Source organism: Phodopus roborovskii, unplaced genomic scaffold, assembly GCF_943737965.1.
Source record: "Phodopus roborovskii unplaced genomic scaffold, PHOROB, whole genome shotgun sequence".
Classification (NCBI taxonomy): domain Eukaryota; kingdom Metazoa; phylum Chordata; class Mammalia; order Rodentia; family Cricetidae; genus Phodopus; species Phodopus roborovskii.
In genome coordinates, this window is record NW_026126516.1 from 11,169,556 (window position 1) to 11,186,132 (window position 16,577).

At 54.6% G+C, this 16,577-nt stretch overlaps 1 protein-coding gene across 2 annotated transcripts in view; it reads right to left on the reverse strand.

Annotated features, from left to right (window-relative positions):
* Positions 1–3,908: 3,908 nt before the first annotated feature.
* The window catches only part of Cdc42bpb (CDC42 binding protein kinase beta), an 88,838-nt gene continuing 76,169 nt past the window's right edge, over positions 3,909–16,577 (reverse strand). For both annotated transcript variants that reach the window (XM_051196644.1, XM_051196643.1), the window contains 13 exons: positions 14,758–14,894; positions 14,072–14,211; positions 13,045–13,126; positions 11,495–11,711; positions 11,316–11,378; positions 9,599–10,198; positions 7,316–7,413; positions 7,132–7,216; positions 6,902–7,019; positions 6,664–6,781; positions 6,187–6,292; positions 6,025–6,095; positions 3,909–4,068 (listed from right to left, as the gene is read on the reverse strand). In XM_051196644.1, the coding sequence (XP_051052601.1) occupies positions 3,937–4,068; positions 6,025–6,095; positions 6,187–6,292; positions 6,664–6,781; positions 6,902–7,019; positions 7,132–7,216; positions 7,316–7,413; positions 9,599–10,198; positions 11,316–11,378; positions 11,495–11,711; positions 13,045–13,126; positions 14,072–14,211; positions 14,758–14,894 (1,967 nt within the window). In that variant the 3' untranslated portion in view covers positions 3,909–3,936. The remainder of the gene's footprint in view (positions 4,069–6,024; positions 6,096–6,186; positions 6,293–6,663; positions 6,782–6,901; positions 7,020–7,131; positions 7,217–7,315; positions 7,414–9,598; positions 10,199–11,315; positions 11,379–11,494; positions 11,712–13,044; positions 13,127–14,071; positions 14,212–14,757; positions 14,895–16,577) is intronic.

Consider the following 16,577-nt stretch of genomic DNA (forward strand, 5'->3'; position numbering starts at 1 on the left):
ACCAGAGCCTCAACTGGCCTTGAAAGTACAAGGAAAAAAGTTAGTGATTTTGGCTACCTGCCTGGTCTCAAACACCTACCAGAAAAGCATAACCCAAGAGTAAAATGGTGGTTGTCCTACCCACGAGGATTTAGAGAAAGCTAATTTTATCTGGACTGGCCTTGGCCCAGGACCTGATAGAAGTAACCATCACCGTGGCTGTTCTTAAGTCACACACTGGGGGACTGACACTGGAGGAGAGGTTCAACCTGAGCTCCGAATGAACCTCACACGGCAGCTCAGGATGTGGGCCCCAGCCTGCCAAGGGGCCCCAGGAGCCTGCCTCAGAAGAGCCCCTTTTTATTATTACTTTTTTAAAATCTCACTTTGCATTCCAGCCAGCTTTCCTTTCCCCTCACCTTCCCCCTCAGCCCATCCCCCCAAACCCCCCCATGGTGTGGTGGGGTGGGAGGGGATGTTCTGACAAAGCCTGGCCCATTGACACAGGACAGGATCAAACACCAGCCTTCCTCCCTGCATTGAAGCTGAGCATGGCATCCCAAGCTAGGAGTGAGCTCCAACAAGCTAATTCATGCAGGGGGACGGGGGATAGATCTGGTTCTGTGGTGAGAGGCACCTCAGCTAGTCCAAGCTTCTCAACAGTTTCCCACATACAGCAGGCCTGGGGTCTTCGCAATTGTAAGTCTGGTTCATGGGTTCCCACGAGCTTGGTTCGGCTGTCTCTGTAGATCTCTCCATCATGACCTTGACCTCCCTCCTCCCTCTCAGCGGGATTCTGCTTCCATCAGTTACTGGATGAAGGCTCTATGATGATAGTTGGGTGTTCATCAATCTGATTACAGGGGAAGGCCAGTTCAGGTACCCTAACCACTATGGCTAGGAGTCTTAGCTGGGGTCGTCCTTGTGGATTCTCGGAGTTTCCCTAGCTTCAGGTTTCCCCCCAACCCATAGTGGCTCTCTGTCTAGATATCTTTCATCCCTCTCCCGCTCGGTCCCTCTCCCAAGCTTACCATCCCATCCTTCATCTTCTCTCCCCTCTCCCGCCACCCCGACCCCCAGTTTACCCAGTAGATCTCATTTAATTTCCCTTCCCAGGGTGATCCAGACCTAAGAGGTAACCCTCTTAGGGTCCTCCTTGTTACCCAGCTTCTCTGGAGCTGTGGACTGAAAGTCTGTTTATCCTTTACATCTTATGAGTACATACTGTGTCTATCTTTCTGACACTGTGTTACCTCACTCAGGATCGTGTTTTCTAGTTCCATCTATTTGCCTGCAAATTTCAAAAAAAAAAAAACTTTTTTTTTTTTTTTTTTTTTTTTTACAGCTGAGTAGTAATACTTCATTGTGTAAAAGTACCAACTTTCTTTATCCATTCTTCGGTTGAGGGACATCTAGGTTGTTTCCAGGTTCTGGTTATTACAAATAATGCTGCTGTGAACATAGCTGAGCAAATGTTCTTGTGGTGTGACTGAGCATCCTTTGGGTATAGGGTATTGCTAGACCTTGAGGTAAATTGATTCCCAATTTTTTTAGAAATCACAGTACTGATTTCCAAAGTGGGTATAAGTTTGCACTCCCACCAGCAGTGGAGGAGTGTTCCCCTGACTCCACAGTCTCTTCAACATAAGCTGTCCTTATTTTTGATCTTAGCCATTCTGACAGGTGTAAGATGGTATCTCAGAGTTGTTTTGATTTGCATTTTCCTGATGAATAAGGATGTTGAGCAGTTCCTTAATAGTTCTGTTTAGCTCTGCATCCCACTTTTTAATTGGACTGTTTGGTCTTTTGATGTCTGGTTTCTTGAGTTGTTTGTGTGTTTTGGAGATCGGCCGTCTGTCAGATCCAGGTTGGTGGAGTTTTCCCTGCTCTGCGGGCTGCTGGACTGGCTCTCCCTACACTTTGCCTCCTGTCACCCTAGCACGAAGCAGCTAGCGTGGTCACTACTACTCCTGACAGCAGCTGGCGCTGAAGGAGTTAGGACACGTGATCATGAATAAGGACCAGCAGGGAGAGAGAACCCGGGAGACCCAGGAAACACCCCAGCCAGTCTATCTAGCACATTCCCAGCTGTCAGGGTCTGTCCTAGCTAGAGCGTCATCGCAGTGGTGAGCACCATGATCCACCCAGCTCACCCTCAGCCCAGCCTGAAGCTGGGGCCCAGGGTTGACAGCACCAGCAGCTGGGGGGGGGGGAGGGTCTGTCTGGAGAGCTTCCAACTGCTGCTCTTCGCTGAAGGAAGCCAAAGGCAGGGCTAATGCAGACAGAGGCCATGGAGGGAGCTGCTTACCCGCCTGCTCCTCATGGCTTCGCCGACCTTTCTCGTGTAACCAAGACAGGGTCGCTCTGTGTAGCTCAGGCTGTCCTGGAACTCAGAGATCCACCTGCCTCCGGCTCCTGAGTGCTGGGATTAAGGGCATGCCCCCACCCCACACTGCTTTCTAACAGAGCCCAGGGTCGGACCCTCTTACTCTGAAACTGCTACCTTTGATTTTCTTGTGGCTACGTCATCTGTTTTCCCAAATGTTTAATTTTAAAAAAAAAAAAAAAAAAAAAGATTATGTGCAGGCCAGAAGAGGGCATCGGATTCCACTATAGATGGTTGTGAGCCACCATATGGTTGTCTGGGAATTGAACTTAGGACCCTTGGAAGAGCAGCCAGTGCTCTTAAACAATTAGGGGGCTGGAGAGACGGCTCAAAGGTTAAATCTTGTATTAATGAGCTCACTGCGCGCCTGGCCCTCACCCTTGCACATTACCCTCAGTGGAGGTCTCCGGAAAGCGGACGGACGGCGGCAGGTCCTGCTGGCCAGGCCTCCCTGAGGACAAGCGTCCCTTAAGGCCCCTGTGCCGACTGCCCCTCCAACTACCCCACCCCTGACAGGCCATCTCATGCCGTGTGTGTCCCTGGGGAGATTTACCTGTGGGCACAGTGGGCCACCTCACACTCAAACCACTGAGAACTGTAAAACTGCCGTCTTCCGCTTTATTGACAGGTAAGTTTTTCAAAAATGTTCTCACAATTCAATAATTACAAAGACTCAGACTTACATTAAAAAAGTAAAAACCAGAACCCCCAGCAGGTGCCTGCCCAGCACAAAGCGGGGGGGGGGGTAGGGGTGGTGGATGGGGCAGGCAGGTGCTGGTGTGACACACAGGCATGGCCGGCAGTGCCGCGACCCTCGGTGCCAACTCGGCCAAGTGCACACCCGGCACAGCCAATGGGGAGGGGAGGCCTGTCCAGGAGGAGGGCAAGACAGGCCTGCAGCCACTGACCCATCACTCAGCCCAGGACACAGGAGGAGGAGGGAGGTTAAATACGTGTGGTGTTCCCGGGCCTGCGGTGTGGGCCGATGTGCTGAGTGCCGGGCAAGCCTATGTGTCTGGTCTATTAAGCACAGAGGCTCCATGCAGGGTGAGGGCAGAGGGAGGGGATGGCCCGGGGCCCGGGGCATGGCTTCCCGTGCTCCAGCCTCCTCTAAGCTCGGCAGGCTGCAACAGCCGTGGGAGCCGGTGCCCAGCTGCCTGCGCCGCTGCAGCAGGGGCATCTGTGTGGACTGTTGCGATTGTGTCGGGGCTAAGTAAATAAAAAGGCCACAAACTAGCCTCTGCCTCCTTGACACTGGGGTGACACACAACTCGAGCCTTCTACGGACAAAGGGGAAGAGAAGGGCTTGGGTGGTCCTGGTGGGAGAGGTGAGTGGTGGTCCTTCATGTGCAAACGGAACGGTGTTGCCTTACGGCTGTGCAGACGAACACATCTGGTCGATTGCCACCAACAACGTGGCACAAAACTGCTCATTATTATAATAAAGATTATTTTATCTATCTACAAGCTGATTCTACATTTCCTTGGACAACACTGGAGGTCAGATCAGTCTTGGCACTGACGCTGGAGCCACGTGGGCTCCCTGGCCCCGTGCTGCTATGCTGGCCACCTCAGGTGTCACAGGCTGGCTGCTCCAGGCCTTCCATAGGGAGCTGGCTCCGATGAGGTGAGTTGGGGCTTGGAGGGCCGCTAGGGTTGGAGCTATTGGATGGAGTTGAGTGTTTGGTGGAGTCAGAGTCAGGCTGCCAAGGCAAAGAGAGGCAGGTGATACTCGTGCCCTGGCACAGCCCCATCAGGGCTCGTAACTCTGCAGAGGAGAGCACACGTCACTCACTGCCCCTGCACTCAGTGGCTCGGGACCTCTGGCTGCACCCTGAGAGCAGCACTGCAGAAGAACCCTGTCCCCAAGAGACACATGCTGTGAATAAATAGACGGGAACTCCATCGAGTCATAGAAGCCCACAGACACCATATTCAAGAGAAGCAGCTGCCCTCATGGTAGGGAGAAGAACGACCTGCTGTTCTTCTGTAAAGTTCAGCAACGGGAGAGGACGTAATACTACATGTGACAATAATAAATCAGGACAGGCCCATGCTAGCAACACAGACACTCGGGAGAACCCAGGTTCACAGGCAGAAGTATTGTCAAGATGGCGTCAATCCCCACGTGGTCTCCTGAAAATCTCACCGGTGTTTTGCAGAAATGGAAGTTATTCTCAAGAAACAAAGCCTGGCCTATAATCCCAGCTGCTTGGGAGGTTAAAGAGACAGGGGCACAGGTTTAAGGCCTGTGCCACAGAAGTAAAGCAACCAGGGGAAACTCCCACCCTGTGTCTTAAACAAAATTCGGGCTGGAGTTGGGGATTAGTACAAGAATTCCCAGTGCCGAACAAAGTTAAAGGACCCAAACTTCCCATGCTTCCCTTCAAAGGGTAGGACAAAGCAACGGGATGACATCAAGGCACACACAGGTGTCTACAGTCCCAGCTAATCACTGTCAACAAGGCTGTCAAGTCATGCAACGGGCAGGAACACACCCTGCAGCAGATGGCATGGGGTATGTGTGAGAGGCAGCTGCACCCCACACGGTCTCAAGAGAACTTAGGTGCTAGACAGAAACAATGCAGCCAGCCGTGAGTTTAGACAGAACATCAAAAGCATGTGCAACAGGAAAAAGATGAAAACTTGCCCAAATAAGTAACGTTTGTATGTCAAAACAGATCACCAAGAGTGTGAAGCACAGGGCTGGAGAGATGTGGCTCTTGCAGAGGACCCAGGGTTGGTGCCCAGTTGCTGTGGAGTATCAGTGTGAGATGTAGAACATAACATCTGCTTCACGACACAAAGATGTGTTGCATTTGTTTAACTGTGAAGCTGTGTTACTTTGCCTGTCTGAAACACCTGACTGGATTAATAAAGAGCTGAATGGCCAATAGCTAGGCAGGAGAGAGAAATAGGCGGGGCTGGTGGGCAGAGAATAAATAGTAATCTGGGGAAAAAAGATGGAGTGAGAGAGAGGAGAGGCCAGTCACTCAGCAAGCCATGGAGGAAGGAGTAAAGAAAGGTACACAGACCAGATGAAAGAAAGCCCAGATGAAACAGACGGGTGTGATACTTTAGAAAAGCTGGCTAGAAACAAGCCCAGTTAAGGCCGGGCTGGATGATGAGACCCTGCATGAAAGCAAGAAACCCCTCACAGAACAACCCAACGAGGTAGGACGGTGCGTGCCTCTAAATTCAGAGCTTGGGAGAAAATGGGCCTGCCTCAGCGACAGTCTGGTAGGAAGGGTACGGAACCCACCACAAGACAGGCTTACTACTCACGGAGAATTAGGAGTTCAAGGTTCTCACCTACACAGTAAGCTTGAGGCCAATCCAAGTTACATGAAACCAGTTCAGAGAGCAGAGGTTCAGGAGAGAGCCTCTGGCAGAACCCTGCCCAAGCTCACAGGAAATCCTCATCTCTAGGTGGGGTGTGTGCCTGGTGACCCCACAACCTTGACCACAAGTCAGGCAGCTAGCTGCCCATCCTGGGCTGCCCAATGCTACTGGGGGTCTCCGCTCAGGCCACAGTATCCCGGGGAGCACAGGGCTCCAGAGGGGCGCGACTGTGCTCTCCGCCAGCTGGCCCTGGGGTCACAGGTAACGAAGCGCTCTCCCCCACACAAGAACTGCCGTCTCCCTGTGCAGCCACATACCTCTCTGTCAAAGTCCTGGTCGGGATCAGACATGCTTCTCAGAGGCACAGTCACTCCAGGCTCAGCCCCACCTGTGGACAAGGACAGCCAGGACCTAAGGGAGAGGCCGAGTGGAAGATGGAGCGCGGACGGCCTGCCCCAGCGTCCACCTCCCCTGGGTACCTGATGAGGGCCACGAGATGTAAGGCTTGCTCCTGGGTGGGGGCTGCCGAGGGGGACCGGGAGGGGCAGGGCCTTGCTTCTCCTCCTGGGCATGGGGTGCGGCACTCTGGAGGAAGAGAGCAGCACAGGAGAGGTCTATGAACATGGACCACAGTGGCATGGTAAAGAACCGGCCAGATGCAGGCCCCTGGACATGGCTCCTGAGCAGTTAGAGCTCAGAACGGAAGGCAGCTGTGTCCACCACCACCACCACCACCTCTGAGATAAGAACAGCAATGGCACTTGTAGAAAAATCCTACAGAAAATGCTGTTTAAAATGAAGACACAAAAACTGTTATCGCCTCACACAAAGGAGCTAGAAACCCTCTTCTTGAAAGCAGTTTCCTAAGAGAGACAAGCGCACGCGGCAGCCCGGCTGCCAGGCGCTCTCTGCACAGCGGGGACAGAGCCCGCGCCCACACCTGGCTGAGCACGCACCAGAGGCAGGTCCATCAGCACCTGCATCCCGTCCCCGGGGCCCATGTGAGCCACATGGTTGAAGTTGGTTGGGTTGGAGATCATTTTGGATCTCAATTCTGGGTCTCTGAGCATCTCTCTGCAAAAAGCAAACAGTTGAGATTCAGGAATCTGGAAGCACCCCAGCTCTAACCAGCCCTCCCCTGCACATGCCCGGGACGGGCTGAGCCGGGGCCCAGGCCAGAGGGACCGGCCTCACCGTCGCTGCTGTAGCCTTTCTTCCTCGGGGACCTTGAAGACAAACCGCCTCTTGCTCCGAGTCCGCAGCATCTGCTTCCTGCTGTTGTCGGAGGTGTCGGGCACATTGAGCACAGCTCCTGGAGGGGGCAGTCATGTCGAAAATGATCAACTCCAAGGCCAGCCGGCAGGCGAGGGGGACAGATGCAGCCTGTGGCTGCCGTGAGGGGACTTCTCCGGCGGGGAGCTCACCTGAGAGCTTGTTCTTGAAGTAGATGAGGCGAGGGGGCTCACAGCCAAGCAGGTTGAGGGTGCCATCGGAGTTCAAAGGTCGTATCTGTGTAGGAGACAGGGAGTTCCACCATGTATACTAACAGGAAGCGGGGTGGGGTGGGGGAGGGGGCAGCCACCCTGGCCCGGCACCATGCTGTCTTACCCTCCGCAGGCCGATAGTCTGCACCCACTCCATGGTGCGCACATCGAAGACGTCCACGCCATACTCGCTGTACACTGTGACGTGGGAGGGGCTGCAACCTGGTGTGGGGCCAAGCACAGCAAGTGAGAGTCAGCTCCACCCTCGCCGGCCTCGGGGCCGCTGGGGCTCCCAGGCCAGAAGTCCGCGTCCCCTCAAAGCCACTGGCTCCTCACCGCACAGCAACGCTGGAGCTCATTTACAAAAGCCCACTTCTGCAACTCAGCTCTAGAAAGAAATGAGCTTGGGGAGGCTCAAGCCGCGAGGTTGAGGCAGGGATGGCCTGTCCTACACTGCCAGGGTTTCCTTTCTTGTACGCATATGGGTATCTGCCCTGTGTGTCTGTGAAGGCTAGTGACAGGGTGCTGGACCCCCCAAAACTGTCCTCACTGGCAGATGGTTGGGAGCTGCCTCGCGGGTGCTGGGAATTGAACCCTAGTGCCTAGGAGAGCGGCCTAACCACTGAGCCACCTCTCCAATCCCCAAAGCCTTCTAAACCGTGGGAGAGCATCCTCAAGACCCGCACTAACTAACTACTCTGGCCTGGGCACGGCTTGGCCGCACACACTGCACAGTAAGGACAGCAGGACCTCACTGTAGCGATCTACTCAGAACACTCCAATGAGGGTGCCGTGAGCCCCTCCTCTCCCAGCACCCTGAGAAATGTGGGGTGATGACAACTGCTTCAGTGCAGACACAGGCCTGAACCTGAGCGTGAGAGGCTGGAGGAGACCCCCTAATGTCTGGGGCACAGCAAAGCCCACCGGGACCGGGATGGCAGGCCTGACACAGGAGGGGTGTGTCTGTGTCTGTGTCTGCTCAGCGGTGCTGCTGCAGATGGCCCAGCCACCACCGGGAACCTGCAGTGTCCTTTATGAAAGGCGGAGTACGGACCGGTGAGCCTTGGATCCCAGGCTGAGTGCTGCAGTGCCTCTGCACACAGCTACTCCTGAGGCCATGAGCCCTCACCGGAAACGTGCGCCGGGAGCTGCGGCTATGGCTCTGCAGTCAGCCCAGGCAAGGTTTAGATGCTGGAACTGCCATCAAATCGCTCGGCAGCGGTGTTACGCACGCATGCACGCACGCACGCACGCGCACCCACCGATTTTGAATGGCATGTGCGGAGGCTGGCCCTGGATTACCACTACGATGAAAAGTCCTCACACGGGAATGGTGAGGCACGTGCCCTCATTTGATGAGTGTGTGGGACTTCACTTCTCATCGGTCAACAAAGGACGGTGTTCAAACTCAGTCTGGAGAGCTGAGTGGAGGGCGTGTGCTTTAGGGCCGGCACACTTGCAGGCTGCGGGGTCTGCACCTGTCCCCTGGGGTGCACGGGGCGGCACCGGGGACACGGATGCAGGCAGCCTCTCAGCAAGCGCTTCTCCACCCTCACGGTCCTCAACCTCTTTCAGCTCGACAATTCTGCTCCTCCGCACGGGCTGAGAGGACTCACGAAGGAGGAAAGGCAGGAACCCTGGGTGTCCTCGCTACAGACACTGCACTGAGGGGCCCGAGTAACTGAAGAAGTAGGGCCACGGCCCTGCACTGACTGCCCGTGTCAGGACGGGAGGAGGGGATGGCAAGGCCGTCCTGCTGCGGCTCGGCCTGAGGCCTGCCGCCCCAGCTTCCCGGCTGCCACCCCCTCCTATCCCAGCCCCACGTCAAAACTAGTCTGTGCCTGTCTGGCCACAAAGTCTTCAGGACTTGCTGCTAACCTCACTTCCACGGTGTTTGGTCAGGGTGGCAAGGCACAAGGCTGTTAAAAGCAATGGAGTGCCTGGTTCTCCCAGCCTCCCAACTTCTCAAGCAGATCGATGCTGTGGCCTCTGCACAGCACCAGCTCACACACAAACTTCGTACGGCAAGCGCGCTACACACCACAGGCTCCGGCCTACAAGGGCACGCCCTGACAGTGGACCGAATCCCTTCACTTTACCCTGCCCTGTGAATTGTGTACTCCATGAGATGCCTTTTTAGAAGACGACTCCCTTTCTTACTCACTGCCTTTCTGCCCAGGAGGCCACTTGCTGTCACTCACCGGGGGACAAGCAGGGCCCTCGGGAGGAAGGGCTGCTGGCCCAGCACCTAGCCTGCACACGCCTGCCTGACGCCACCCTCGTCACTCTGCTTCTTAGTTCTCAGCTCAGGGACGGGGAGGCAGACCAAAGCGAACAGAGTACATGCCGACTGTCCGTGAGAGAGAAGCAGCAACAGTGATACGGCAACAGAAAAACATATACATACTACAGGCGACAGGAGCCGCAGGCCACATGAGCTCCTGCATGCGTGACCTCCGGCCTTGAGGGTCCACGTACAGTCCCATGTGGCTGAAGCAAAGCAGGTACTCCTCACTTTTGAGCTCCACAGCACAAAGGGCATCGAAAGGCTGCTGCGAGAGGAACGTAAGCGAGGAATCAGTGGGATTTACCAGGTCGAGAGTCTGCCCGTCCCCCTGGATGCTCAACAGCGAGAACCCAGAAGGGTAGCCAACACAGAGCCTGTCCTTGAACACGGCCATCCACTGCACGTGTCCGGGTGCCACCATCTCATTGAACTTCCTGTGGAAAGGCTTAGTTCTCTGAATCTCATAGCAAAGAATCAGTCGCTTCACGGCAACAAACAGGCAGGTGGACGAGCTCTTCTTCAGCGTCCCTGTTGCTATGAGCTGGCAGCCTTTCGTTTCTGGAAGCTTGATATCAAAGTTGCTTGCTTCTGCTCCATCGAAGGAGGACCAGGGGTAGAGATGCACGTGGTGGTTCCGGCCGCAGAGGAGGATGATCACCTTCTCCCTGGGGGCCAGCTCGATCTGGTACACCTTCTTGCAATCAGCAGCACGGACGATCACTGCGGCCAGAGGATGCAAGTGACTTGCTCTGGCTGGCAAAACCCTCGGGTCCCTTAGCAATCAACCCTCCCCCGCCACAGCCATCCCCAACAGAGACAGAGCAGCACCTTGTCTGTTTCCGGACAACCCTGTCCTGCGCTCAGTGTGCCACGTTCTAGCTGACAAACACAAAGGCCCTGGGAGCTGAGTCTGCACTCCAAACCTCATCTCACTAAACTAGCATACTAGCTGGCTTAGGAGTGCTGCCTTCCCTGGGGTGGAGCCTGAAGGGCTCAGCTGTTCACATGCTCTGGCTACTGTAGGCTCTGGCTCACTGTCAACAGAGGCCGGATGTGGTGGTGCACACCTGTAACCCTAACATGGGAAGCAGAGGCAGGCCACCTCTGTGATTTCCAGGTTTGAATTCCAAGACGGTCAGGGTCATGTCTGTCTCAAGAACAAATAAAAACAAAACAAAACAAAAAAGAATTTAACAGAGAGAGCTAACAGCACAGCTCTGTGGTAGAGGTGCTTGGCTGCCCAGGTGGGAAACTTGAGGCTGAGTAACAGGACCCACATGGCAAAAGGGCAGAGCCAGCTGCAACAGGTTGTCTTCTGACCCTGTACTTGTGTACATGCACACACACATGCGCGTGCACACATACATGTGTTTTTTAAAAAAATCAGCTGGCCAGGTAATGTACGATGACGGAGCACACCCGTAATCCCAGCACTCGGGAGGCAGAGGCAGGCGGATCTCTGTGAGTTCAAGGCCAGCCTGGTCTACAGAGAGAGTTCTAGGATAGGGCTACACAGAAAAACCCTGTTTCAAAAACCCAAGAAAATAAAAGAACAGTCACAAGAGTGTTTCCAGATGCATGGAGACGCCCAGCAACACGGCTAGGCACTGAGCACCAGCCATGTCAACTGAAAACTCTCTTCCCTCTGACAGTCACTCAGTATCAGCAAGACCTTTTCCTATTGCTTTGTTTTGTTTCTTAACAGCACTGGAGGTGTACCCCAGGGCCGCGTACACCCTTACACGGTGCCACCCAGAGTTCAAGGGAACCACTGAACCCTCTCAAGGCCCGTGTGCCTGGAGCAGACAAGCAGAACCCCAGGTGCCCTTCTGCTCACCATCTCGGGTGAGTTCAATGACGTAGAGCCCCTCTTCCAGGCCGACTGCAATCCTGTCTCCATCTGCACAAACAACACACGAGTCCTGTGAGTGAGGAGGGGCCGTCCCGCCCACGCGTGCCATGCTCCTCACCCGAGCTCTCACCCGAGCTCCCACCCGAGCGGCCCAGCAGACGTACCCACGACAGCAGCAGCGAGAATGGCCTTGATGAGCGGCAGGGCACTGTCATAGGCCTCCTGGGCGACGTGTACTACCTGGCTCTTCAGCCGGTTCTTATGGAGGATAGCCTGCAGTCCTTCCAGGATCCCAACCCATTTCCTCTTTTCATTCTCATTCTCTGTCAGGATGAGCAGTGAGCTGGTCTTAGAAGGCGAACCTAAGAGAGAGGCCGTCACCTTCATGAGAGAAACAAAACAGAAAAGCCATGAGCTGCCAGCCAGATCAGAGCAGGGACTGTGCTGGAAGCCCAGCCACAGAGGTCACAAACAGGACAGTAAGAGGCTCAAGTCCATGTCCCTGCATTGCTCCAAAGACCACCAATCTCCTGAGCTGCCAGTCGGTGCTGGCAGGACAGCTCTGCAAACACAAGTCCCCTTCCTGGGCAGATTTCAGCTCAGTCCGCTCTTGTCAATACTATCACATAATTGCACATTCTAAAATTGCTGCTCTCTTGGCCAGGTGGTGGTAGTGCATGCCAGCACTCGGGAGGCAGAGGCAGGCTGATCTCTGAGTTCGAGGACAGCCTGGTCTACAGAGCTAGTTCCAGGACAGGCTCCAAAGATACACAGAGAAACCCTGTCTCAAAAAACAAACAAACAACCCCCCCCAAAAAAAAAGAAAAAAAAAATTGACTTCTTGTCCAGCCTGGTGGTACAGGCTTTTGATCCCAGCACTGTGGAGGCAGAGACAGGCAGCTCTGTGAGTTCAAGGCCAGCCTGCCACATACTGGCCACATACATATGGAAGTACACAGCAAGTTCCGGGACATTCAGGACTGGACAGGGAAGACAGGGACTAAGCTAAGCACCGTTAGGAACCCCGGAGGCTTCACAGTTACGGAACAACTGTCACTCTGGGCACAGATGGCAGTGATTTTCTGGAGTTTATATAAAAGGTTGTTTCTGAATAAAAGTTGATTCAGTAAAAACAACTCTAGAGACAGCTTTCTGCTCAACCAGATGTGACACAAAAATTGCTACTTGAAGGAGTGTGTATCTCTCCAATCAACACTCTTCCAGGAGCTTCCCGATGCTTTAGTATACACTGACGGGGAGAACAGACACACAGACAAACCAGATGCAGCCACTTTAAAATGTTTTCCGACTTATTCAGTGAGTACGTATGCCTGGGAGGGAACCTAAAGCAACACAAGACGTATCTCTCAGAGTAGACTGTGCCAAGGTGGGAGGGACACCAGGTGGGGAGGGTGCTGTGCTCAGTGAGGGTCAGCTATGCCAGGCAGGTGGTAAAGGAGTCACCCAGGATATCTCCTAGAGCTTGCTACAACACAGCGAGACGCTCAGGGAGTATAGGGAGGGAGGGCCTCACCATGTAGCTATGGCTATCCTAGAATGCGTAAGTCCATCACCTCTGGCTCCCAAGTGCTGGGATTAAAGGCAGGTATCATACGCCCATGGTTTTCGTTGTTGTTAGGGTTGCTGTATTTTAACTGTGATGTATCTTTAAAGTAACTGTCTAACAAACAGAAATGAAATCAGAAACTCATACCCTGAATATACACGGGATGTCACGGCGTGTTGCATGGATGACGTCTGAGGCCAAGACTGAGCTCACAGAAAACTCATCATCTCTGTCAAGAAAGAAACACACACACAGTTCTGGGAAAGCTTTGCAGATTGCCAACGACATATTCACAACTTGTCCTGACTTCTTAGGGGAATATTGAGACAGAGGCCCCTGCCTGACTCTCCGCTGTTTCTGGCTTGTCCTTAGTACAATCAGGGAAAGGCTCATTAACTACTCATCAACAAGAAGCAGAATGTGCTGAGTTCACATGGGAATGCCCGCTGAATTGTTTTCTATCCTCAACGGTGCCCAATCCCTTGGGCTCAGGCCAGGACATGGCTATTATGGTTTTGGTGTGGTCCCCATAGGCCCACATAATCCAGTGCTTACTCACCAAGGAGTGGGACCGTTTGAGAGGATTAAAAGGATTAGGAGGTGTGGCCTTGTTGGAGAAAGTGTGTCACTGGGGGTGGGCTCCCAGGCTCTGTAAGTCTACTCAGCTACTGCTCCAGCACCGTGTCTGGCCGGCTACTACCACGCTATACATGGTACCATGCTCCCTGTCACGACAATGGGCTACACCTCTGAAGCTGTGAGCATGCCAACTAAATGTTTTCCTTTATAATGGTCATGGTCTCTTCACAGCAACAGGACCGTGACCAGACAGCGGTATGCAGCAAGGGACCAGCACGTACCACGTGACAGGGATACTGCCACTGTGCGTGATTCCTATTGACATGTGCCCTTACAGGTATGTCAAGGGGCCAGCTTCCCAGGGAGACCCTTTGGCTAAGAACACACTGGAGTCTGTGTCTCTAGGCCACACGGACACAATGCCTGCCTTCACACACGTGCTGAGGACCGCAGCGGGACCTGCCAGCCTTGCCCGAGTGTGCCCTTGGTACCGGGTTAACCCTCATGACAGCATGTGTGCCTCTTCAGACACATTCAGGCAGGCACAGGCAGGACAGGCTGCCACCGTGGGCAGGGTTTTGCTGCATGGACATACCTGAGGTCCAAGACCTGACTGGCAACGACGCCGGGCTGCGTAGACTTCCCTTCCGGCAGGTCATATAGAAAGAGTTTGCAGTCACAAACCACTGCATAAGCTCGCTGCCATCCTTTCTTCACTCCTGTGGGCTTTGGGACCTATAGACCAACAGTGACCACGTTTCCCCTGGGCAGCAGACTACCAGACTGGTAGCATTTTGCTCAGCCTGTATCCACTGCTGTATGACTGTCCTGGTCCCCAGGGACGGCTCCCACATCAACCCTCTTCACAGACTGGTAGAGGGTCTGTGGGTAGAGGGTAGAGATGTCTGCATCAGCCAGTCTTGGCTCAGGATCTGACGAGAAGCGTGTGAACTGCGGGGTAGCCCAAGGGCTGCTGACAACCCAGGATGCTACAGCTGGATGGAACATGGAGAAAGCCCCGGTACCAGTGGTCTGCAGGTACCACCTGGCTTTGGAACCTTGACTTTAATTTCATGACCAGACACCCAAAAGGAGAAGCTTCAGGGACCAGGGCACTCAGGCTCTTGGTCACGAAAGGTGGCGGTTGTGCCTGAGACCCTCGGGGTACCAGGACTGCTTCAGGAACAGATGAACTATGATGACTAGTCACTACACCAAAGAAATTATGAGCTGACCTAATGAGCCACACTGGGCTGCGGGACACAAGCTGGCTCCTCCTACCTTGACATAACCCTTGTAGGCTGTGCCTATGCCCCTCTGCACATCCACACCGAGAGGCCTCTTGGACTGCTCAGGAGGTATGGGGCACACCTGGGGAGCGCTGTCTTTGCAGGACACATGGCAGGAAAAGGCACACACTGAAAAAGAGGAAGCAGGGGCTGAGCACAGGCTCTGTGCACACTGCTCAGGAAGCCTAGGTGTCCTATGGCGACTGCATAGAAAACATTTCTCCAAAGACTTCACAAGAAAAGTTCAACATGTATGCAGCCCACACATGGAGAGGGGCTGCCTGAGCAAGCACAGCCTGGCAAGTCCGCTTCACAGGTACCCACGAGCCTGCCTTTAACCACACGGGCAGTCTCCAGCTCTGCTCACCGAAGTCAACTGGGCGTCACTGCAGGGCAGTGGTCAGTCACGTACAGCCAGTGAGAAGGGTTAAGACAACTAACAAAGTAGCAACTGAAAAAGACTGTCTCTGTGACGAAATGCAGAGCAGGCTCTGACCTAGGGACCTCGCTCCTTGCCATGTGCCACCCACGAAGTACGGCAGCAACAGTCACAGCAGACGGGCTCAGGGGCGCATGGCCAAAACAGCACAGGACAGTAGCATGGGTTTGTGATTTAAAAATAATAACTACCGTCAAAAAGACGCAATATAATCACACGAGAGCTAGACCTCTGGGACCGAAGGTGGAGAGAACAGAAGCAACTCTCTTCAGCACAATTGCCCACCCAGTCACACACACAGATAAGTAAATGCAACGAAGAGCTAAAAATAAAGACAAACAGACAAAAACACCAAGCCCCAGACAACATGGGAGTGGGAAGTCTTGGCCGCTCCTCCATGTTCCCTGATGTGACAGAATGGCTGTGGAGGTGTGATCCACAGGATCCTGAGGTGGAGGTGTGATCCACAGGGTCCCGGGGTGGAGGTGTGATCTACAGGGTCCCGGGGTGGAGGTGTGATCCACAGGGTCCCGGGGTGGAGGTGTGATCTACAGGAGCCCGGGGTGGAGGTGTGATCTACAGGAGCCCGGGGTGGAGGTGTGATCTACAGGAGCCCGGGGTGGAGGTGTGATCTACAGGGTCCCGTGGTGGAGGTGTGATCTACAGGGTCCCGTGGTGGAGGTGTGATCCACAGGAGCCCGGGGTGGAGGTGTGATCCACAGGAGCCCGGGGTGGAGGTGTGATCCACAGGAGCCCGGGGTGGAGGTGTGATCCACAGGAGCCCGGGGTGGAGGTGTGATCCACAGGGTCCTGGGGTGGAGGTGTGATCTACAGGAGCCTGAGGTGGAGGTGTGATCTACAGGAGCCTCAGGTGGAGGTGTGATCCACAGGAGCCCGGGGTGGAGGTGTGATCCACAGGGTCCCGGGGTGGAGGTGTGATCTACAGGGTCCCGGGGTGGAGGTGTGATCTACAGGAGCCTGAGGTGGAGGTGTGATCTACAGGGCCCTCGGGTGGAGGTGTGATCTACAGGAGCCTGAGGTGGAGGTGTGATCTACAGGAGCCCGGGGTGGAGGTGTGATCTACAGGAGCCCGGGGTGGAGGTGTGATCTACAGGGTCCCGTGGTGGAGGTGTGATCTACAGGGTCCCGTGGTGGAGGTGTGATCCACAGGAGCCCGGGGTGGAGGTGTGATCCACAGGAGCCCGGGGTGGAGGTGTGATCCACAGGAGCCCGGGGTGGAGGTGTGATCCACAGGAGCCCGGGGTGGAGGTGTGATCCACAGGGTCCTGGGGTGGAGGTGTGATCTACAGGAGCCTGAGGTGGAGGTGTGATCTACAGGAGCCTCAGGTGGAGGTGTGATCCACAGGAGCCCG